Source organism: Phaseolus vulgaris, chromosome 8 (genome assembly GCF_000499845.2).
Source record: "Phaseolus vulgaris cultivar G19833 chromosome 8, P. vulgaris v2.0, whole genome shotgun sequence".
Lineage (NCBI taxonomy): Eukaryota > Viridiplantae > Streptophyta > Magnoliopsida > Fabales > Fabaceae > Phaseolus > Phaseolus vulgaris.
The window spans coordinates 36,113,251-36,138,732 of record NC_023752.2 but is presented as its reverse complement, the minus strand read 5'-3'; the positions used below and the strand labels follow the sequence as shown (position 1 = coordinate 36,138,732).

Below are 25,482 nucleotides of genomic sequence, written 5' to 3'. Positions count from 1 at the left end.
AATGTTTATATGCGCTTGTTTCCATTTTCATTGGCAGGTAAAGCTAAGGAGTGGCTCAAATCACATCCAAATCAGAGCCTCACTAATTGGAAGGATGTAGAGGAAAAATTTCTACAAATATTTTTTCCAATCTCTCGTTACATCAAAGCAAAGTCTGAAATATCTATGTTCAAACAAGGAGCAGAGGAGCCTTTCTGTGAGACATAGGAGAGATTCAAAATGATGTTGAGAAAATGCCCAAATCATGGGTTTGAAGATATTACTGAACTGAGCATATTTCTTAATGGTCTCAAATCTAACACAAAGATGCTCCTAGATGCTGCAGCTGGCGACACAATGATGGTTGTGGATGTAGATCAAGCAACGATAATTATTGAAGCCTTGGCAACAATCGATTATCAAGCTCACCATGACAAACAAGGTCATCAAAAGAGAGGGTTGTTGGAATTGAACACTGCAGATGCATTGCTAGATCAAAAGAAAAAATTGACGCAGAAAATTAAGCAACTCACCGCACAGATGGCTAAACTACCCCAACAATTGCATGTGGTTCACTCATCTCAAAGTCAGAGTATACCAATCAAGTATGATTTTTGTGGAGGTGATCATCCTAATGGTCATTGTTCTTATCAATAAGCAAGGGCCTTTCCAATAGCATCATCAATCCAATTATCCATCCATACTTAAAAGAATGTGTAAACTAGAGGACGCAATGGAGAAGCTCGTCCAAGCCACTATGGTCAATCAAAAGAACAATATGGCAATTATCAGGAATATAGAGATCCAGATAAGACAGATGGCCAAAAAAATAGCAGAGGGACAAAGTGGCCAAATTTTAGCCAACACCACGACCAACCCTAAGGAGCATTGCAATAAGATCATTACTAAGAGTGATAAAAAAAATAGGAGAGGGAGATGGTAAAATGGTAAAGGTTGAGATTGAAAACAATGAGCTTAAGAGGGAAGGAGATGAGGAAAAAAAGAGGAGAAAAAGAAAAGTGGAAGGAAAAAAGGAAGTTGAAGAGAGGAGTGTTACAAAAGAATTATTCCATTCTCTTATACCTATAAAAAAAGAAAATAAAGGATTTTTTCTGACAAATTGCTTCCAAAAATTTATTTTACAGGATGGCCGGAGAAAAAAATCATTATTTGAAGGAGTTAGAAAGAAGATGTGTTGCTTTGAAGAAAGAGATATAAAGTCGGAAGCTGGAAGTTGTACCTTGATACAAAATGACTTGCTAAAAAAAATTCAAGGATTTAGGGAGTTTTAATCTTCCTGTATCAATAGGTAATTTATTTGTTTTTAAACTTTCTTGTTAGAATTAATGGCTTAACACAAGAGGGGGGTGAATTGTTTGTCAAAATATTTTTGAAAAGATTGGATAAGAATGAAGTTTTAACAACAATCACAGAAGAAGTAATCAAGGAAGACAATCAAACAAGGCAATTGAAACTGTTTGAAGAATTTCAATCTGTTGAAACTTCATTTTAACCGGTTGTTTATGGCATAAGAAAAAACAAAATTAAATCAAACAATTTAGAAGGAGAGAGAGAGAGAGAGGGAGAGAGAGAGAGAGAGAGAGAGAGAGAGGGAGATTACATAGCCAATTTATATTAGTTCACTCAACCCTGAGCTACATCCAGTTCCCAGAACAACCACTGGGTTTCTCACATATTACACACACTCAAAGCCACAAAGAGGTGATCTCGATACCATAAGAACCACTCACCCTTTTTGCCTTCACACAACCTTAGTCAGAACACCCTCTGACCTTACAGGTTGACACACTTCACAATTACAGAAAAAGAAACTTTTACAAGAATCAGAAAGGAACAGATTACACCTGGATTTACAGGAATCACCGAGCTCTTAAGATCAGACCTTGAACCAATGCCAACTACTTAGCAATCTTGCAAAACTTTGATTTGAATCTCTTCTCAAAAACAGTTTCAATCTCACTTTCTTATGTATACTTGTTGTTTTTGAAATTCAAAGAGAAGCCATATTTATAGCTCTTAAAACTATGCGTTCTATGCAGTCAATCATGAGCTAAAACAGTTTTAATCCAACTGAAAACTGATTTTATAGGTTTTTGAAAAGCTGTTATAAAATGTGACAATCAACCGATTGAAATGTTGTTTTAACCAGTTGAATTGGTTAGATAGTTAGTTAACCAAGTCAAAAATAGTTTTGCAAACCTTCAGCCAAGCTAAGTGACAAACAACCGATTATATCGTGGTTTCAACCAGCTATTTTTCTCTTTGCTTAGAAAAACACTTTTCTCTTTTAAAATAGATTGAACCAGCTTGTGCAAAGGACTATGAATGATCTTTACAAGAATTCTAAACACCCTAGACTAAGCTCTTAACCAAAATCAGCATAGCATCAACCTTCAACACAAATTTAGATCATCAAAGCTTTCATGTTTTACATTTCTGATGAGGTAAATAACATTATTGCAGGAAAAGATTATGCCATCCCTATAGCGGAAAAGCAGATGGATGGTTCAAGGCTAAGGGAGAAGGTTGTACCTCATAAAAATTAAAGATATAAGAGACAGGGGAGGAAGATGAATATCATCCAGGCCAACCAATCAGACTCAAAATAGCAAGGGAGAAAGGACCAAAGAAGATGCAAAAATTATGGATTATCAAGGAGCTAAAGATGGACGAAACAATTGAAATTGAAGATCCATATTCAAACAAAAGTGGTAACAAGAGCATTGGTTAAACAAAACAATTATCCCTCTTGATAAAAACTTTCGTCAAACTGTATGACGTAAAATAAAGCGCTTGCTAGGAGGCAACCGAGTAATTTTGATTTGTTTATTTTGTGCTAGAATAGGTTTTATGTGTTTGATATTTTTTGTTGCCCCACAGTAGAAAAATCTGGAGCAAGCTCACTGTGGCATTCTCGCTCAAGCAAGAAAGCCATTAAAAGGGGTGTGATCTCTGGTGCATTCTCACTCAAGCGAGATTTAACTCCCTCAAGCGAGATGCCCCCTAACAACATTTTTAAAAGAATGCAAAATTGGGTCAGCGGTTCCATTCTTTTCAAAACCCTTGGTGAAAAGCTCTCATTTTTGCTCTATTCTGCTCTAGTAATTCATTGTTCATCTTCCAAATTCAAAATCTTCATTCACTGTGTGCCAAGTAAGTCTTTTACCTTTATATTTTGCCATAATTTCTTTGTTAAGCCATGGATTTATGTTTTGGGGGTTAATATTTGGGGGGGTTTGGGATTTTGAGTTTTGAGAAGATTATGGTAAATGAAGTTAGATTCTTTGTTTTATAGACCTTGTTTGGCATGATTGATTGTTGATTCTTGCATTCTGAATGGTTGTCTTAGGAATCTTATTATTTTGCACCAAAATTTAAGCATGCACAGAAGGTGTTTGTTAAAATGTGTTTGTGAAAATCACATGGGGTTTTCATTTTTATGGTTAGCTGACAATGCACAAAAGGGTTTGTAAAAATGTTTATGTGGGAATTACATGAGATTGGTTAAATTTTGAATTGAGGTTTGGAATGATAATAATGTATGAGCAATAGGTTATGCCTCATTTAAATTTTGCAGCTATGGGTCGGACTAAGAGTATTGCAACTCAAATGGCCAAAGGGGAAAGAGTGAGGATGGAGTCTTTAGAACCTACAACACGAAACAGGTTTGGAGGTAAAGAAAAGCATAAGAGGTATGAAGAAATAAAGAATTGGGCTTTCATTCCTGAGAGAAAAGTACAATTTCTTTCAAAACAATATGACCCACTTCTAGGGGGCTGCAAAGAAGGAATTGGATGAGGCTAATTGAGCCTCTTCAAATGTATGATCCTGATGTAGTTCATGAATTTTATGCAAATGCTTGGGTAGGAGAAGATGGAACTCAAGAATTGCAATCAAGAATACGAGGGTGATGGGTGTCTTTTAACAGGGACTCCATTAGTGCATTTTTTGGGTGGCCCTTTGCAATTAAGAGGAGAATTGCACTTATCACCGGTTGAAGGCTCAAATTTGTGGCTTCAATGATGACATAGTGGCTAGGGAAATCTGTCTAGCCAATCACACTTATCAAATAAGCTCAGCTGGTAAACCATGGAGGATATTAAGGAAGCATATGAAGACTTTATCTCAAGCTTGGATGGTTTTCATGCTGGCCAATTGGTACCCAATGGCCATGTATCTGACTTGAATATTCCTAGGTGTCATCTTCTTTATTGCATTTTAAAAGATGATTATTTTGTTGATGTGGCCAAAATTATTTGTCATGAAATTTATAAATTTGCTAGATTTGAAATTGGCCCAAACAATCAGAAGACAAAGGGTACTTTGGGGGTTCCCTGCTCTTATTACTGCCCTTTGTGCAAAACATGGTATGGAGGTTAACCCATATGTTAAGATTAGACCTCCAATTGATGTGAAATTTATTGTTAACAATTGTACTTCTGCAGAAGAACAATCATCACAAGTTTGAGATGTTCCTATATATCACTCACCCATCCACCAACCAAAATCACTGCACCATTTAGGGAAGATAGGTTAATGGAACAGTTGCAGCAAATGCAGTTGGAACAAAGAGCTACATGGGAACATATACAAATGCATGAAAATGCCAATCATAGAGGGATAGTGAGGCTTCAACAAGATATATATCAAAATTTCCCTCAAGGGCAACATAATCCCTACATGCCTTTTTCTGATCAATTTGATGCTTATGTTGCTTGGCTTGGGGACAACTATTACTAGTTACTTTTTTTGGGGGCGGGGCAGATTCAACACATGAAGCAGGATCGACCATTCATGGCTGATGTAGATGATGAATTTAACACATAACTGAATGACATGGTTATTTCTTTTCAGTTTTTATTTTATTTATTTTGTTGTCATTTTTTTATTGGAGTAGTTTACTTAGTTGTCTATTTGTATTAGGTTTTTGAATATTTTTTTCGTTTATTTGCTAGTTTGTTATCTCCTATCAACCTTCCTCTGGTAAAAACACCTCAACCAGCTACCATCCATATCATCTTATCAACCTTTACTAAATACTGGTGTTGGTTCATCAAATTTTGATGCTTAGGCCTCAAAGATGAACACTAAGGGAATCTACGTCTTTGATTGTCCACAAATGAAAAACTTTGATGACTCCCATATTTATTTTCTATATTACCATGATCATATCATTAAGTATCGTGTGCTTATTAATGTAGACGCTCTCACTTATTTGTTTGTTCCTTACCTTCACGAGAAGGTTGAATCTGCTTATGCCAATTAACACGAAGAAGAAAATAAAAAAGTTAAGGAAGTTGAACAACTTGAAGTTGAATGATATTAAGCAAAATCTAAATTTCTAGTAGATGCAAAAGTTGTACCAAAGGCCAAAACTTAAGTTATTGTAGAGGCTAAAGTTAATGTTGAAGGTAATGCTAAAGCAATAGCAACCGCTAAAGCTAAAGTAGATGCAAAGGTTGTTTCTCTTTCTCAATCCTAGTAGAGACCATCAGTTGTTGCGTCAATCTGATTTTACTAGTATTCATCATATATCTTGTATGACCTTCTTCATGGCATCCTCACCTCTGTTTGTGACTTTGGAACAAGTTTAATCCATGTTCACTGTGTATCACCAATCTAAAAAAATATCACATATGGCTAGTTTTCTAGGTAAACAAATGTGTCATTGTGAAAAATAGGTAAAACACAATAAGAGAGGGTTGATTTGTGTTTTAATTTTTTTTTAAATTTTTGCAAGTATCTTCTGAATGAAAGACGAAGTGACAAAGATTTTTACAAACTGAGTTCAAAATTCACCTGCTTAAGTTAGTGTAGGGGTTATAACATACAATATAAGTAAGGGGTGGAAGAAATTACTCAAGATGTTTTTATATTGGTTCGTTTGATAGCATAGATAATGTTTAGAACTCAATCAACTGATTGAGTTTCACCATGCAAACTACAATTTCAAGATACAAACGAGTATTCTTTTGGCTCATAGTCACTCCTGACTAATATTTACAAATATTATTTCGGAATATAGTCATTCCTAGCTAACTTGACAAGTATTCTTTAACAATTAGTCACTTTTGACTAAAACCCGAGTATTCTTTAACAACAAGGCACTTCTAGATAAGACAAAGAAATTGTTTGAGTTGTGATCAAAAGATCATGAGATTTTTTTATTAGAGATGGGTTGCATCTTTCAACATTTAGAAGATTAATGACTCTCTTCTAGTTTGCTAAAAGAACACAGTAATGTTCTTACGAAGCTATTTTAGGGCACAAAATAATTTTGATAACATTTATCACTTTTGCAGTTCAAAATTCTTTTGCTATTCTTCTTGAATGATAAATTTATATAGGTGTTGGAAAAAATAGTCATTGCAAATCCTTTTTTTAGTCGTTGGGAAGCTTTAAAATCACTTGCATGTCTTCCTTGTGTTTGATGAGTTTGGACTTAGAAGATGCATTAAATGTGCTCCATGCATGCATTAAGTGATCTCCTATTCTTTAAGCAACATCCCAATAGTGGGATGGAGTTATCTTTCCTTGGATATAGTTTCTTCACTTGAAATTGAGTAAAGCACATAGTCGTATGAAACATATAGAGTTTTTCAAGTTGACAAAGTAAGAACTTATAAGTTTTTTAAGCAAAGCAATTTTAGCTCGTGTTCCAAGAGATCGGTAATATGATGTAAGATTTTTCAGATCTTCTTAGTCAGACGTATGAAACAAGCATTCCCAACAACATAGATTAAACATACAAATATTCGAGAACTACTATGTTAGCTTAAATGTGTATATCGTATGAGAATCACAATTCTTATCAAACATAAAAACAAGATTGCACAATGCTATATCATTTGATAGATGGAACACTTGCTCCTTACATGTTTTATTTGTTGAGAAAATGCTTGCATCTTATAGATAAAACATGACCATGTTTTATGCTTTGTTGTTTCTAGCACTTAATCAAAATAGTGGCTAGTGGAATTTTCTCTAATAGCCATAACATTCTCGAGTTTGTCAACATATAAGAGTAGTTCCCTCTACCAATATCCGTTCATCCTCTCAAACACTACCACAATCTACCATCACCTTTCAAAACAAATCCTTAATTACAACTTGTTGAAGTCATTCACACACCGCTTCTGTAGTGATTACTTATACCTCCCACTTTTTTCTTATGAAAACGAGGGAGAAAGATTTGTATGTAGTTCATATAGAGAGAGAAAGAGATAAGATTAAGATATTCCATGTATAATGAAACATTTGAAACATTTTGTTTTCTTTGGACTAAAATCATTTTCTTAAATTATTTTTCATAAGACTCACATGAGTCTAGTTTTATTGCATGAATGTCTATCAATATACTCTTGTGTCTTCTTACTTTGATTATTTGAATTTTATGGTCTTTTTTCTAATATGATATGATAGCTAGTCTTTATGCTATATTATATTATCAATCTCATACTTTTTATGCTTTTAAAAACTAGAACAATTAAACACATCTAATACAAGAAAAAAGATTTTCATAATAGTCATTATTGAAATAACTCAATTGCATGCAGTAAAATTTTCCCATTTGCATTAAAAAAATGAGGTCAATACTCCAAGAAGGTGAATAAATTTTTTTTATTATCCTTAAACTGAGTAGACTTTTATTTCTAATTACATAATGAAGATCTTTTATAATCTCAATATCTATCCGCTTATCAACACTAAGCAAGTATTGTGCTCTTGATTTAAACTTATTTGTACTTTGCTAGTAGAATGAAAACTAATGAGTGAGATATGAATGGAAAAAAAATAAATTCTTCATGGCATCCTTGTGTGAGCTCTTAATTTTGAAAATTTTCCCTTTTAAATTTTTTGAATGAAGAAATATAAATGATGAAGACTGGACCATATTGGGTAGGGATGACAATACAAGGTGGGCCATGCGGGTCGGCCCATAGTCCGCTACCAAAAAGCGCGGGGTGGGTTCACTAATCTAGTCCGCCGACCCGCTTAGGCCTGTCCCGCATAAATAAAAAAAATAATTATTTTATTTTTTTGTAAAAAAAAAAATCATACCCCACTCACCCATTGTTACCGTGTGACCTTTATCTTATTTTATTTTAAAAACATTCAACTTAATATACTAAAAAAAAGAATATTTTTATTTTAATCATTTAAAAAAGTTAATATTAAGAGTGATAGTGGATTTAGTTTTAAGTAAAGTCTTATATTTAAAATTTGTTAATAAAAAATAATAATATAAAGAGCTATTTCAATAAGATACTCATTAAAAAATTAGTTATCGTCATTAAAATATTTTGTAGCAAAACTTTAATAAGATACCCATATACATTTACATATATAAATAGGGAAAATAGAAAATAGATACAAAACAAAAACTAATTATTTTTAATCAAACCTTTTAACAATCCTCATTTGAATTCATATTTTTATCCTAATTGAATAAATTAAAACAATAAAATTTTACTTTTTAACAGCAGAACTAGGTTTTTTTTATAATTAATAATTTTTTTTAAAATATTTTCCTTATGCGGGCTGATCCACAGTCTCACGGACTACCTCTTATGCGGGCGAACCAATGAAATAAGTCCATACTCCTTATGTGGGACGGACCAAACGTAAGATGTACTTATGTAGAATGAATGAGCCCGCATTGCCACCTCTAATATTGGGAACGACACCCAACCTACTTTAAAGTTGTGTTTGAGTTAGTTAAAAATATACACTTATTTATTTATGGTAAAAAATTTAAAGTTCTTATGGATAATTTGAAAAACTTTCAAACATGTTTAGCTATCATTCGCAAAAGGTCAGCCATATATAAGTCGATTGTGAAAAAAGTCAATCCTATACAAAACTTGGTTATCCCTACAAAGAATGTGAACTAATTCTTCACTTGTTTAAAACTTCATTTAATCAACTTTTGAGAGTGGAGTCTTGTACCTACCTGTATCGGTAGGCACCGGACGAACCTGGCCGACCGACTGAAGCCACAATAAATGTGAGGCATGTATGACAACTAAAAGTGGTTAAGATACACCTCCGAAGAATAAGGAATGCGCGTTTAAAGAAGATATGTTCCCCGGACATTTCGGAGCACGATTGACAGGACCTATCCACAACTACCCTGAGCCCAAGGAATAGAAAGCCCATTAGGCAATCCTATAAATATGTGCTTAAGCCAGAGAAAGGTACGTTTTTCACTCACTGACTAAACCACACTTAGAATCTCACACTTACTTGAGCGTCGGAGTGCCTTCGCAGGTACCCTCCCCCGCCCGACCGAAGGAGACACCAAGAAGGAGCGACCGACCTAAAGAGAAGAAGACCGACACGTCAGCAACTACACTACATCAACCGACCGTGCCTGGGCCCCATCTCTCTACTCAGGTACAATTGGCGCCCACCGTGGGGCCGAGGCAAATCTTCAACTTTTTGAAGATATAATGGTTGCGACAAGAAACAACAACGACGCTATGGCAGAACAGATGACTATGATTCAAACCCTCCAAGCTCAGATGGAGGAACTGCGACAAAAGGGGATGGAAGACCATCGCCAACATGAAGAAGATAGACGCCGCCAAGAAGAAGAAATCGCCTTATTGAGAGAGCAGAATACACGACTCCAGCAACAGGTCGATAATCCCGAACGAGAAGGCCAATCCCATATGGCCGACCGAACCGCCTCTCTCATACCTACACCGACCAATACCAATCCTGCTTCCAGAGCTGAAACAGTCGAACGAAAGTCCAGTAAAAGGGGTCATCCTTTTACAGACGAAATTATCACCACACCACTTCCTGACAAATGGAGAGGTCTCGCTATTAAACTCTATGACGGCTCGACCGACCCGGACGAGCATTTAAATGTGTACAAGACACAAATGACTTTGTATACCACAGATAATAATGTGTGGTGTAAAGTATTCCCCACGTCCCTTCAGGGAGAACCTCTCACTTGGTTTACAGAGCTGCCTCCAAACTCCATTGACGACTTTGACATCTTAGCTGTAAAATTCTCCACTCAATATGCCACCAGCCGACCGCATCACATGTCCTCCATGTCTCTCCTAGCGGTACAACAAGAAAAAGGTGAATCTCTCAGAACTTTTCTAGATAGGTTCAACAAAGCATGTATGCACATCCAAGGACTCAAGCAAGAAGTTGCATTGCACCATTTGGTCTCGGCCATCCGGCCGAGCCGTTTTACTAAAAGTCTCATCAAGAAGCCGCCTCAAGACATGGAAGACCTTCGAACTCGAGCAACCAAATTCATGCAAATCGAAGAACACATCGATTACCACCAACGGTTCAAAACCGTCGGATCTGGAGTCCTCAAAGATCAAACCCCGAACAAAGAAAGAGAAGTCGAGACCGAACGAACCGTCCGAATCACTCCAAGATCCGACCGGAGCAGAGGAGGCCGAATCCCCAGGTTTAACAGTTATACCCCCTTAACTCTGCCGAGGGGACGAGCCCTAGATGAAGCACTACAAACAGACTTAATCCCGATATTGAAGCAATATCAAACGCCACCGAATGCAGACACCGCTAAGCATTGTCAATACCATCGAAACTTCGGCCACACGACCGAAGGATGTCAGGCGTTGAAAGACAAAATCGAAGAGCTCATCCAGGCTGGTCATTTGAGACAGTTCGTTAAGAGGACAAGAAATTCAAGATCCCCACCACGGAGTACCGACCGTTCATCTCGTGGTGTCGACCGGTCATACCGTAACGATTACAAACGCCGAACCGACCATAACCAGGCTTCGCGGAAACGCAGTGAAAGCCCCGTTCGGCGTACACGCGCCCGCAGCACAAGTCCCGACCGAAACACCCGTCCTCGCCAACGAGTCCGCGAAGTCATCAACATGATTGCTGGACCCGTTAACTTGGGCGAACCGAACCACGAAGCAAATTATATAGCTGGAGGCTTTGCCGGTGGTGGGTGCTCAAATTCCGCCCGAAAGAAACATCTCAGGGACATCCAGTCCGCTCATGCTACCACAAGGAGGCGTCCACACATACCTCCGATCACCTTCACTGACGATGACTTTACAGCTATAGATCCAGCCCAGGACGACCCTATGGTAATCACTGTAGAAATTGACAAGTTCGCAATCGCCAAAACCTTGGTCGACCAAGGTAGCTCGGTCGACATATTATACTGGGAAATTTTCAAGAAAATGCGTATCCCAGAATCAGATATTCAACCCCATAACGAACAAATTGTAGGGTTCTCAGGTGAACGGGTCGACACTAAGGGGTATATAGACTTATATACAACCTTTGGTGACGAAGACGGTCTCCACAAAACAATAAACGTACGATATCTACTAGTTAACGCCCAGACTTCCTACAACATCCTGCTCGGCCGACCGTCCATCAACAGATTAAAAGCCATTGTCTCCACCCCACACTTAGCCATGAAATTCCCTTCGGCCACTAACGACATTGCAACCATCCATGTCGATCAAAAAACCGCTAGAGAATGTTATGTCGCAAGTTTGAAAAGTGAGCCAACTCGACGACTCTACACAACCAATCCGGACGACCGAGTCCCACAAAAACGAGGACGATCCCTCACTCGGCGTTCCGGACGGCACATGTCCCGTCGTCAGATGATAGCCCTTGTTGACCTCGACCCTCGTATGGACGATCCTCGTATGGAAGCAGGAGAAGACTTGCATCCATTCCCGCTTCGCGATGATCGCCACACTACGCACATTAGCACTTCGCTGAAGCCGGACGACCGAACGGCCATCGGAACGACACTCGTTAAAAATGCCGACCTGTTCGCCTGGACGGCCGCAGATATGCCTGGCGTAGTCCCACAGGTTATCACTCACTGACTATCACTGTATAAAGAAGCTAGGCCAATAGCTCAAATGAAAAGACATGTAGGCGAGGAACGACGTCAAGCCGCACGTGACGAAGCAGATAAATTATTACAAGCTGGATTCATTCGGAAAGCCCATTACACCACATGGCTCGCCAACGTTGTTATGGTAAAGAAAGCAAACGGAAAATGGCGAATGTGTGTTGATTACACGGACCTCAATAAGGCATGTCCAAAAGACTCTTACCCTCTACCTACCATTGATCGTCTCGTTGATGGAGCAGCCGGACATCACATCCTCAGTTTCCTTGACGCCTACTCAGGTTATAATCAAATCCAAATGCACCCGGCCGACCGAAAGAAGACAGCCTTCATGACTGATTCCAATAACTTCTACTATGAAGTTATGCCCTTCGGACTCAAAAATGTCGGGGCCACTTATCAAAGACTAATGGACCATGTATTCCACGACATGATCGGCAGGAATGTTGAAGTCTATGTCGATGACATTGTTGTCAAGTCCGACTCATGCAAACAACACATTGCTGACCTAAAAGAAGTTTTTCAGGCCCTCCGCCAACACCAGATGCGACTCAATCCTGACAAGTGTGCGTTCGGCGTCGAGGGGGGGAAGTTCTTAGGTTTTATGCTAACTCATAGAGGCATCGAAGCTAACCCCGAGAAATGTAAAGCTATCTCCGAAATGAGAAGTCCCAACTCCATTCAGGAAATTCAGAGACTTATCGGCCGATTCACCACTTTATCCAGATTTGTTCCTAAACTTGCCGAACAAACGAGACCCATCGTCCGACTATTGAAAAAAGCATCCCGCTTTGAATGGTCGACCGAAGGCGAAGAAATTTTCCTCCAATTGAAAACTTTTCTATCTTCCCCGCCGGTCATCCAGAAACCGGACGTCCGAGAGCCCATTATAGTCTACCTCGCTGTTTCACACGAAGCCGTCAGTTCGGTCTTAGTGCAAGAAATTAATTTGGAAGAACGACCAGTTTATTTCGTCAGCCGCACCCTCCATGGCGCCGAAATCCGATACCAAACGATCGAAAAAGTAGCTATGGCTCTCGTTATTACCGCCCGACGAATGCGGATGTATTTTCAAAATCATCGTATTATTGTTCGGACAAATTACCCCATCGTAAAAATTCTCACTAAACCAGATTTAGCCGGACGAATGATCGGATGGACGATAGAACTGTCCGAATTCCATATTCAGTACCAACCACGAGGGGCCATCAAGTCGCAAGCTCTTGCTGATTTCGCAGCCGAACTCACTCCTTCCTCAGCCGAGACTGAACACTCATCGTGGGTCCTATACATGGACGGCTCCTCCAACGAAAGGTCGTGTGGCGCTGGAGTCGTTTTGGAAGGTCCCGGCGAGATTGTCATCGAGCAAGCCCTAAAATTTGACTTCAAAACTTCAAACAATCAGGCCGAATATGAAGCCATTTTAGCCGGTCTACGCCTCGCTCAAGAATTGGAAATCACTAAGTTAATTTGTAAAAGTGATTCCAGGCTAGTCATCGGTCAACTTAATGACGAATATGAAGTCCGAGAAAGCTTTTTACAGCGATATTATCACTTAGTCAAACAGTCGATGAGCACCTTTTCTGAAATTTCTATGTAGCATGTTCGACGCGATCACAATACTCGCGCGGACGCCCTGTCCCGGTTAGCAACCACGAAGTGTAAAGGAATGCATCGGTCGGTCATCCATGTTACGCTTGCACACCCAAGCATCGACCTACAGGAATGCCTAACGACCGATGCGGAATCTACTTGGATTACCCCAATCAAGCAATATTTACTCGACGGCACATGTAGTCCTCTCGGCGAAAAAACCATGAAGCTGCAGGCTGCCCGTTTTGTCTTAATCGGCGACGACCTTTATCGCCGAGGTTATACCCAACCACTCCTTAAATGTTTGACACCAGACCAAGCTTCCTATGTCATCCAAGAGTTGCACGAAGGAATTTGCGGAACTCACTCCGGCGCACGGACAATGGCTGCCAAGGTATTCCGGGCCGGATACTACTGGCCGACCGTCCAAGGTGACTGCACCAATTTCGTCCAAAAATGTCTTAAATGCCAAGAGTTTGGCACTTTGTCCCATCAAAAGCCTGAGGAACTCCATTTTATGTTATCACCTTGGCCGTTCGTCCAATGGGGTATGGACATCATTGGTCCTTTCGCCCCCGGTAAAGGCCAGTGTAAATTCTTACTAGTCGGCATTGATTACTTCACCAAGTGGATCGAAGCCGAGCCCCTGACTGCAATCACCGCCCGCAATGTTCAAAATTTCGTATGGAAAAATATCGTTTGCCGCTTCGGGCTTCCACAAATCATCATCACCGATAACGGTCGGCAATTCACCGACCGAACGTTAGCTGAATTTTACGAGAAGCTCCACATCAAACACATCGCTAGTTCAGTCGAACATCCGCAAACAAACGGACAAGCAGAAGCTGCAAACAAGGTCATTTTGAACGAACTGAAGAAACGTCTCGGCCCAGCAAAGGGCAACTGGACTGAAGAACTCTTAGAAGTCTTATGGGCATATCGCTGTACTCCTCAGACGACTACACAAGAAACGCCGTACAGCCTAACGTATGGCACTGAAGCTATGATCCCCGTCGAGATTGGCAAACCCTCTCTCCGCCGGCAAACCCTTGATCTTGATCTAAACAAGGAAAGCCTCTCGGTCGGCCTCGATCTCATCAACGAACTCCGGGACAAGTGTAGAATTAGAGAAGAAGCATGCAAAATTCGGGCGGCCAGACGATACAACTCCAAAGTTAAACCAAGATTGTTCCACAAAGGCGACTTAGTATGGCGAATGCGGAGCAGCGCTCGGAAGGAAGGAGGCAAGTTCTCTAGCAATTGGGAAGGACCTTTCCGCATAGTAGATACGACAGCCGGTGGAGCCTATTACTTAGAACATTTATCTGGGAAAGACATACCGAGAACGTGGAATGCCACGCATCTCAAATTTTATTACAGTTGAACTTAATAAAAAGTGTACTCTTTCCTCGCTCGATCGGTTTTTCCCTAAGGAGGGTTTACGACCGAGAAGGTTTTAACGAGGCACTATAAAATAAAATCAGTCTCGTCCGGCAACCGAATTAACATTACTTAAACGTAATCAGGGTTATTTATGCCTCGTTCGGCATCCGAATAAACTACTTTAACGTGATAAGGATTATTAATGCCTCGTTCGGCATCTGAATTAAACCCAATCAGGGTTATTTATGCCTCGTCCGGCATCCGAATAAACATTACTTTAACGCAATAAGGATTGTTTATGCCTCGTTCGGCATCTGAACTAAACCTAATCAGGGTTATTTATGCCTCGTCCGGCATCCGAATTAACATTACTTTAACGTAATCAGGGTTATTTATGCCTCGTTCGGCATCCAAATTAACTTATTACTTTAAAGTAATAAGGATTATTTATGCCTCGTCCGGCATCCAAATTAACTTGTTACTTTAAAGAAAGTTATTTATGCCTCGTTCGGCATCCAAATTAACTTATTACTTTAAAGAAAATTATTTATGCCTCGTTCAGCATACGCATTACCATTACTTTAACGTAGTCAAGCTTATTTACGCCTCGTTCGGCATCAGAATTCACTTATTTTGCAATTACTTATGCCTCGTTCGGCATCAGGATTAACTCGCATTGTTGCTAATGAAATCAACTACGCCTAGGCCGGCATCCAACTTAATAAAATCTACTTACAAGGTTCACAAATATCAATCCGGTCAATCAGCAAATCCAAAATAAAACTATTGTACGACGCCCACATGCCGGGTCCAGCAATTACTTATGGCATATTCATTAATTCTTCGAACGAGGCGTCCGGTTGTGGTCCCGGAGTTTCCGCCTCAGCCTCTTCATTGATGTCGCCAGGATTGGTCGGCACTAGTTTTCCTTCGACCACCACTTTCTCAATGTCATAGCGGTCGTCCTCCAGTGACGTATCGTGCAGACAAGCTACCTGTTGGATGCCCAACCGGAAGTACTCTTCGCTACAAAGAATGTGAACTAATTCTCCACTTGTTTAAAACTTCATTTAATCAACTTTTGAGAGTGGAGTCTTGTACCTACCTACTCTCAAGCTTATCAGAATAAAAATAATATCCACTTATCTTACATAACCAAATCAAATTCAATAATTAAGTACTCGACAAGTGAAGTACAATTAACACAAAAAAAAAAAAATCTTATGTTATACAAATCCAAAAACTTATAAATGCATACATTTATAAAAAAATGTTATAATTTTCTTGTTATTTTCATTATTAGTCTTACTGACTTAAATATTAAAAAATATTTGTGTAAATAAACTTTTACTCGATATTCAAACATTGTTACCAAAACTCATCCATAAATAATCTCTAACTCAACAAAGGGATTTTGTTTTCTTTTCCACAACTCAGCTTATAACTCTGAACTTCTCACTAAGAACAACTATAAAATAAAAATCGACAAAATTATTCACCTTTAAACAAACAGCATGAGAAATAGTTTATACGAAGTTATAAATTAAAAAAGCTATAAGAAATAACAATTTTAATTACGCTCAAACTTTTAAAATCTTAAGTACCAATTTAAAGTAAAATGCAAGGAACTACAATTTTATTTTATCATGGTTTAAAACGAAAGCCTCATTTCTAGGAGCGAGTGGCTTCTGCGGCTGTGAATAACACAAAATGAATGCAAGGAGGTTGTGTGGCTGTGAATAACACAGAATGAATGTGTGGAAAAAGAGGTTTTATTATATTGTAGTGAAAGAGAAAAATAGTTAGCATGTTTTCTATATGGAATAGTTTTTTTATGATTTGATTTTGAATATTGTTGTGAAAGGTGTCACAAACCCTACTGGACAAGGGAGCATGGGATGAAAACCCACTCGCATCCACCACGATACCATAACTTCTATACCAGCACCAAGTCGAAATTTTTTATAATTTAGAATAAATTATTATTTTAAATTTTTGGATGTTTTTAAAAATCACAAGTGATTTTGGTAGCTATCCAGACATGTACACCTGTTGTTTTTGAAAATTGCGTTCATTATAAGAATTTGTTTACGATAAATCTTTTTATTTCATATTTTGTTAAAGGAAAGATATGATTATCCTCATATTCTGTGTTTCAGTGTTTCATCTTAGATTAACTTGATTTGATTATATATAACAAAAGTTAAATACAATTAAATATGTTAATAAAATGTTTTTAATTAAATATGTTAATAAAATGTTTTTAATTAAATATGTTAATAAAATGTTTTTAATTATATATGAAAAAATATTTAATTTTGAAAGGGAAATTTTATTTGAATGATTTTCATGTTTTGGATAAATTAAATTCAAAAGTATCAGTTGAGAGATATTTTGTATGTAAAAAATAAGAAATTATTTTTTTGACCACAATAAAAATTAAACATTGAATTTCATTTACACATAATTAGACATAGAGTACAATTATTAGACGTATATTACTATGATAAGCTACATTTATTTTATATCATTAATTATTTCTAAAAAAATATATATTTTTATGAACTAAATTTTGCATGTTAAACTTGTCCATGAACAATAAGAAATATAATTAACTTCTATTTGAGTATTTTTAATTAAATTTGACTTGCTAAAAACATTACTCAAATTTATTTTTTCATTAATGTATTTTAAATGTTTTATTGTATTTTCTTAATAATAAAAAGAAGTGGAAATTGCTTTCTATTCCATGAAAATCTTTATCAAAAAACTTAGATGAAGAGAAAACAAACTTCATTTTCTTTGTTCTATCATTAGTTAACAAATCACAATTCTAATAGTGATTTTTGGTGATAAGTTAAAAGCGTAAGTATATCGTTCTTATTCTGTTAATTCTTATGATAAGTGATTTTAAAAACTATACTAATAAATTTTTTATTAGTTGAAAGTATAGAAATTTTATATTTATGTATAACTGGTAAACTTATGAATATAAATTTTTAGATTAAATGAAGCTGAATTTAATTTTTTGAAGTGGATGTGAATAATTATTAATTTCTTTTCAAATTTTAAGGTGCACTTAAGCTATTACTTTCTTTGTAATCTATTTTGTATTTGATGGGAAGGACGTGACTTGCACGTCCTCTGCTCCCGCGTGAAAAGCAAGGTGCCTCTTTGAAACTCACTTCTCTTCTTCTCACCTAATCAACTTTCTTTCTCTCTCTCTCTCTTAAAAAAACCAGACCTTCCTAGAACAATGGGTTTATTTCTCAACACCGAAAACTAGAGAACACAAAGAGACAGAGAGAGAGAGAATTGGTGAGATGGAGAAGAGCCTCTACGATGAGTTGTTGCAAGAAATTTTCCAGAAACTCCCTCCTTCTTCCTCTTCCTCCGTCGCCCTCGTCTGCAAGCGCTGGCTTCACCTCTACCGTTCCTCCACAACATCCCTTTCCCTCCGCCTCACCCCTCACTCTTCTCTTACCGTCGCTTCTCTCTCCTCCTTCCTCTCCCACCACCCCTTCCTCTCCTCCCTCTCTCTCTTCCTCTCTCCACCCTTCTCTCTCTCCCCACACATACTCTCCCTAATCTCCTCCTCCTGCTCCAACCTCCTTGCTCTCTCTCTCTGCCCCACCCCCCTTTCTCTATGCTCCCTCCTTTCTCTCTCCACCTCCTTCCCCCGTCTCACATCCCTCTGCATCACCCTCCCCAGGCCCCTATTTCTCAGCTGGGTTCCCTCCTTCCCCTGCCTCAAACAATTGTCCATATCCCTGTCCCCTGACCAAGGGAATCCTGGTGGGGTCAACAGCGGTGAAGAAAGCCAAGACTTTGACGTGGAGTTGGGGTTGGAGAGTCTTTGTGTGGTGGGGATTCGCAGCGATGATTGGGGGCTGGGTTGGTTGTGGAGAAGATGCACCAAGCTTAAGAAACTGAAGCTTCAGAGTTGCCAGGGTATTGGAGGGCCTTACTCTTCTTTCGTGAAGTGCTTGCACGGAGTTCATGAAATTGAGCTCAGAACTTGCAGGAGTGTGGTGTACGGGGTTCTCTTGGAGCTTGTGGAACATTGTCACTTCCTAAATTTTCTCTTGGTTCATGATGGTGGTAGCAGAGAGGGATTGCAGCAATTTTTAACTCGGTGCCGCTCCAAGGTTTGCAAATTCGACCTCCGTCTCCCTCTGGACCTCAACAACGGCCATCTCTTAGCGATGGCGGCCAACTTCAATAAGCTCACTAGTCTCAGGCTTCAAAGCTGTTGTCTTGTAACCGGGCAGGGCCTGAAGGCCCTTGCCGGAGCTTGCGGCGGGCTTGAAGAACTAGCCCTGGTGAACTGTGACGTGGTTGAGAGGGAGTCTGGGCTGCTTGCCACTTTGGGCCAGCATTTGAGGCAGTTGAGGAAGCTGGACTTGTCGCATAACGAAATGTTGCTTGACAAGGAGTTTGTTTCGATGCTGGTTTCGTGCATTCGTTTGATTGATCTGAGGGTGAGAGGATGTAAGGGACTCACTAGTGTTGCTGTGGTTTCCATGCTTAGGAGCTGCAAACACCTTCAAAATGTGGATATTATGCACTGTTTCGGAATAGATTCTCATGCTATTGAGCTATTTATTAAGAATTCTTCTCGGTTGAGGAGAATGGAGGTTGAGGGGAGCAAGCTCTCTGATGCTGCCAAAATATCAGCGTCCACTAAGTTTATTGAAGTTGTTGTGTGATTGGAAATTGAAAGTGAAAAAAGCAAGTGTACATTTATGAAGTTTTAAATCAACAGGTATACTTCACACTCCTGATCAATGTATTTCGGCATTCATGTTTCTGTAATCAAATAAAGTATTGCTTTCCTGAATCCCCCATCCCTATATTTATTTTAGTGTCTTCAGTCTCGGTTTGAATTGAGGGAGTTAATTTGGAAGGTGCTAAGAAAATGACCTTATTTGTATTAAAGTAAATAAAGAAAAAACTGTATGTTAAATTTATGAAAGTTTGTCACGAATTTGATGGATGAGATGAAAATTGTATTATTTTTTAATTGTTAAAAGTGTATGTTACTGTGAATTTTAATTGTTTATAAATATCCTGAAAGAAAGAGAGTGTTAAGGATTTGTGTAGCCCACTTGTATGGAAACCAGGATCCAGGTATATTGGTGATGCATCATAAATGTATATTAATGAAGGGGGAATGGTAAATTGCAACTGTAATGTAATTTAATTAGGAGTTGAAATCCAGCAATTTGCAGGTTGATTGGGTAAGAATTGACATGCTACTGTGATATGATTCATAACTTCCACAAAATTGTATTGGCCAAGTGTCCATATTATGCCGTGAAAATCAATGTTTCACAATTATGTTTTGGATTTCACTTGCAATCAGAGATTAGTTGAGGCAGCTTTTTCTCTACTTTTTTATCCAATCTCAAAATAAATTCATTTATTTCATTAACCATTCATTTATATTATTATCATTGTAATATAATTATTAAATAGTTATTATAATCTGACTTAATGTATCAACATTATAATATACTGATTACTATATTTAAATGTATCAACATTATTAAATAGTTATTTGAATTTTATTAGAAAAATGTATCAACATTATAATATACTGATTACTATATTAGAAAAATGAAAATTTATTATTATTAATAAGTATAATAATTTTGTGATTCTTAATTTAAAAGTTATATATACATTATCAATTAATTTTATTTTTAATATAATTTTTTGATTTTTTTTTATATAAGTTATATTAAATTAGTTTGTTAAAAAGGTATATTTGAATGATCTTTCCAGAATGTTATCAATATAAAATATGATAATTTGTTATTATTATTGTAAATTTAAATTTATTATAAAAATGGATAAATATTACAAATATATTGATAACTATATTAAAAAAATGGAAATTATTGTTATCATTAAGTTTAATTTATTTAAATTTACGCATTAATATTAATTAATTGTAATTTGAAATAGTAGTTTTTAAATATTTCTAATGAATTTATTGAATGAGTTGATTAAAATGTGTTGTTTGAAATGATTTTGGTTGGTAGAGTAAATTTATTTTTATCAACTTTGATATGATAGTAGCTATGTCGTTGAATACAAGAGTAACATTTATTGGTGTATATGTTGATAAACTTGTAAGACTCCTTCTTCATGAACCTCAGTCACTTCTTTAGTTCATTTCCTTAAATTTTTTGAAATTTCCAAAATTAATCATCAATAAAACGATAAAAATAGAAATAATATTTTACACTACAAATCACAGAAGTAAAAAAGTATCACTTTCAAAAATAATATTTTTGAATTATCTAATCGGGAATCTATTTAACAACTTACAATACTAGATTACATAATCCAAAACTTATTTAAAAAAATAAACTTACTGAATTATGTAATCCAAAAATCAAAATTATTACTTCTAGATTACGTAATTCAGAATCTATTTAACTACTAAATATACCAGATTACATAATTTGAAACTTATTTAAGAAAATAAACCTTCTAGATTACCTAATCCATAAGTGATAATTTTTGACTTCCAGATTACGTAATCCGAAAGATTTATTTTCTTAGTTTTAGATTATGTAATCCAGTATTCTTAGTGGTTAAATATGTTTTGGATTACATAATCCAGAAGTGGTAATTTTTTACTTCTGGATTACGTAATCTGTAGTATAAAATATTACTTTTATTTTTATTTTTTTACTGAAAGATAAATTTGTGAATTTCAAAATGTATAGAGATGACCGAAGAAATGATGGAGGTGCAGGAAGAAGCAGTCAACTTGTAAACACTATGACAAAGTTAAAAAAAGGTTTTTGATGACAACTTGGTTACTCTTATAATTTTTTTTTCAGGTTTATTTAGGGGTGGCAAAGCGGGCCAGCCCGCCCTGCATTGGCCCGCCCCGCGCTTGGCCCGCAAAAATGCAGGTCGGGTTGGCCCGCCCCGCAAAGTTATTGCGGGCTAGAATTCTCAACCCGCCCCGCATAAGAGCTGCCTGCGGGTTTGCGGGCCAGCACGCGTTCTTTTTTTTTTAATTTTTTTTTTTACATTTTGTTCTTAAAAAATTGTCAAATTAAACCTATATATTTGTTACTATCAAACCTAAATTCTTTTTCTTCCTTTCCAAATATAGTCAAACATTAGACATTAAGATAAACATCAAATATCATTATTCTTCCACTTCCAAAACATTAAAAATACCTAATTCCAAAACATTAAACATAAACATTAATTCAAAAACATTAAACATAAACATTATTGACGCGATTGTGTTGTGTTTCTTTCTTTGAAATTTTGTGAAAACCTAATTATGTTGCCTTACTGCTGCTAAGTGTCAATTTTTTTTTCTTGCGGGTTAGCGAGCCAGCCCGCCCCACCCCGCTGCTGGCCCGCGCGGGTTGCGGGCTAATGCGGGTTAGCGGGTTGAAAAGGTCAGTCCGTCCCGCATTTTTTACTAGCGGGCCGCAGGCCGGCTCGCACGGCCCGCCCCGCTTTGCCATCCCTAAGTTTATTAAGGTTATTTTTTTTCAACCTTAATTATTTTGGCAATTGTTTCCTGGAGCATAGTACCAATTTTAGTGGGAAAGACGAAAAAGTCCTTCAATAAAATATGATACATATAAAAATACATTTCGATTCCCCTTTTTCTAAAATTTGTTTCTGGATTTTTTTTTTTAAAATAAATTTTTTTATTAAATCCAAAATGGGATCTTATCTTTTGTTTTTGGATTTTAGTCCCAAAACATAATAATCTTTTTTGGATCTATTTTTTATAATATATTATTTTCAAAATCTTTATTTCTTGAATGAAGAGATTTTAAAAAATTTAAAACTGTGTTGGGTGCAGATTCAAAAAGATTAGGTATAGGAAGCAATTCTCAACTATTTTTGTGTAGTCTTTATGTTATTGAAACCAGTGGTAAATATGTGGTGTGCATAATCTCGGTGTATAAGCCTGAAAAAAAAATATTGAAAACTGAAAAACTAAGGGTTTTTTTTGCAAAGTTTGTGAAGATAACAAGTTATTAGTTTTTTATTTTTAAATTATACTAATTTAATTTTTGTCAAACTTAATTATTCTGCGCATTGTTTATGTCATTTAGTCGAGTAATGACATTTAAAGATTGATAATTAGAATGATGCAAATTTTATTTTTTTTATAAAATAGTAAAAGAATAAGAATTTTATTGATAAAATAATTGAAAACATGATACATGAAATTAGTTCAACACTTTGTAATGATTTAAAGTTGACATTTAAGGATTATTGGGACATGTGTTTTTAATGTGATGAGGTGTGTGATAATAGCAAGGAAGACTCTCTTCTCTAATGTACATCTTCATTCTTATTTATCTCAATTTTAGATAATCTTTGGAGTTACTCTTAATGCTCATAATTTTGTCTATATTATTGATAACTTTCTACGGTAACTGTACCGTATTTGTCAGAAGTAATAATTGTCTCTAAGGATGGATATCGATCCCATAAGGAACGGTAAATTAGTACAATATTCGCTAAATATAACAACATAAGTTTAGAAGTGATTGTGTTGGCATTGGTCAATAAGAAAACAAACAAAGAATTAGTTGCTTCAATTGGAAAAATAGGGATTAAGTTTCATCTCTCTCAGTCTCATGTATTTTGATTACCATGTTAATATTGAGTTCTTTGATTAAAATTCATGCCCATAGAAAATTCATTTATATCGATCTCTCGCATATAAAATCCTTAAGAATTTTTCCTAAATATCGATCCCTCGCATATTTATAAAAACAACTTAGAATCACACTCAGACGTTAATGACAATTAACATTTCAAGTCTATCCGTAGCACTCAAATATGCTAATTATTGATGTTTAGGTCCAAACCCTAAAAATACCTCTCAATCAGATTTAAGATTCTCAATTTGTCACAGAAAGTTAAAAGTAAAACAACAATACCAATAATCAATCAAGAACTGAATATTAATATATAAGATATCACCTCAATAAGAGTTTGAGCATATTACTCCCAATCCCAAAGGGTAGAATTAGCTACGCATACTTCTAGCACCTTCCATTCTCCCAATTGGGTTACAATTCACTCTACGGTGTTTTCCTCTCAATCTGGCACACTAGGGTTAAACCTCTAACCCTCTATTTATCCTAGTTTTCTAGGGTTAGGTAGCTTCCTATGTCGCGCTAATGGGCTAAATGATAAAACATAAAAAAGGCCCAATCTTTCTTTGCTTCTTTTACCAAGTCTGAGACCTTCCATCTTTATCTTTTTAGCTCAAATCATTAATCTTTAATCCAAATCTACATTATTCCTTATAAATCTGCAATTAACCCAAAATTTGGGAATAAAATACTCTTATTCAAATAAAGATAATAAAAAATATAAAAAAGTATAAATTCATAAATTAGGGATTATTTTATATGTAAATTAACAATAAATCCTCATAAGTGCTTATATTTTAATATAAAATATTACTAAAATTAAACACTTATCAATTATTACGACCAATCATCTTTATACCTCAACTCAATTTTATGAATAATTTGTCATAAACTTTGAATACTTGTTTTAATTTGTATTATATTGGTGTACATGTTTGAATCATGATATGTATGATTGCGTGCAACAAGTCGCACCATAATTCGTTAAACCTGATTATGATCCAACCAATCTTACATTTGTCATATTTATGGTCTCTTCCACCAAATTTTTTGTAATGGATCTATGATCTCTTTTAAGACTGAACAAACAATTTTAATTGTCCATATCCTATCATTCTACCTATAAATATATTATTAATGCATTTTACATACACGATCCTAGAAATATAAAGATTAGCTTTAGAAGAGGAGGTTGAATAGAGATTTTAAAACACTTTGAAAAACTTTTCGTAATGATTCTTATATTAGATATTTAAAGAGGGTCATCTACTAGTTTGAAAATAGTTTGCAATATTTTCACAACAAGTGTACTAGATAACCAAGAGATTATAAATGAGCAATAAACTTAGTAATGTAACATTTTATGTTTTTATATTGGTTCGTTATAATTGAACTACAATAAGTTACGCTTTACAAATTGTAAAGGGTTCTACTAATTAAACTAATTACAAGTATTCTTACATTACTATTTCTAGCTCACCTGAGTGCACAAAGTGACTCCTAAAAATCGCTTTATTTTTCCCTAGGATAAAACACAAGTGCAACTTCGCCTCTTGTTAAGTACATATTGCCACTTTAGGAAACACAACCAAATTTATTTAAAAATTACAAGAAAACTTTCACAAAGATAATATAAGTTGGTTAACTCTTACTGTAAAAGAGAACAACTTCACACAGTGAAAGATGTCTAAGTAATATTCATTCTCTTATAGTCTCATTTTTTCATTAAAAACTTTTCAATCCTTTGCATGCAGCTTATTCAATTCACATAGAATCACATGTAAAGCATTAGTTTTTTTTTTCATGGAATGACTTGTTTTTATAATTGTTCAACCAATTAAGGATTGTTGAATCCTGCAATGTTAGAGCTTTTTAGAGCATGATTGTCTTTACATCATCTTTTTTTCTAGTACTCAACATACACGACACTAAAAACTTTAACTTTACAAATTT

General features: G+C 36.2%; 2 protein-coding genes and 1 pseudogene across 2 annotated transcripts; 2 read left to right on the top strand and 1 right to left on the bottom strand.

Annotated features, from left to right (window-relative positions):
* Positions 1 to 145: 145 nt before the first annotated feature.
* LOC137827386 (small nucleolar RNA R71) lies at positions 146 to 251 on the bottom strand (annotated as a pseudogene).
* Positions 252 to 9,452: 9,201 nt separating this feature from the next.
* LOC137825023 (uncharacterized) lies at positions 9,453 to 11,861 on the top strand. Its single transcript, XM_068630696.1, has one exon. It carries the CDS (start codon positions 9,453 to 9,455, stop codon positions 11,859 to 11,861), a length of 2,409 nt encoding a protein of 802 aa, XP_068486797.1.
* Positions 11,862 to 17,982: 6,121 nt separating this feature from the next.
* On the top strand, positions 17,983 to 19,706 carry LOC137825787 (F-box/LRR-repeat protein 4). Its single transcript, XM_068631577.1, has one exon. The coding sequence runs from the start codon at positions 18,190 to 18,192 to the stop codon at positions 19,573 to 19,575; it is 1,386 nt and encodes a 461-aa protein (XP_068487678.1). The 5' UTR covers positions 17,983 to 18,189; the 3' UTR covers positions 19,576 to 19,706.
* The last annotated feature ends 5,776 nt before the right edge of the window (positions 19,707 to 25,482 follow it).

Coding starts and splice junctions, on each gene's coding strand:
- LOC137825023 (XM_068630696.1), top strand. CDS start 9,453: ATGGTTGCGACAAGAAACAACAACGACGCTATGGCAGAACAGATGACT.
- LOC137825787 (XM_068631577.1), top strand. CDS start 18,190: ATGGAGAAGAGCCTCTACGATGAGTTGTTGCAAGAAATTTTCCAGAAA.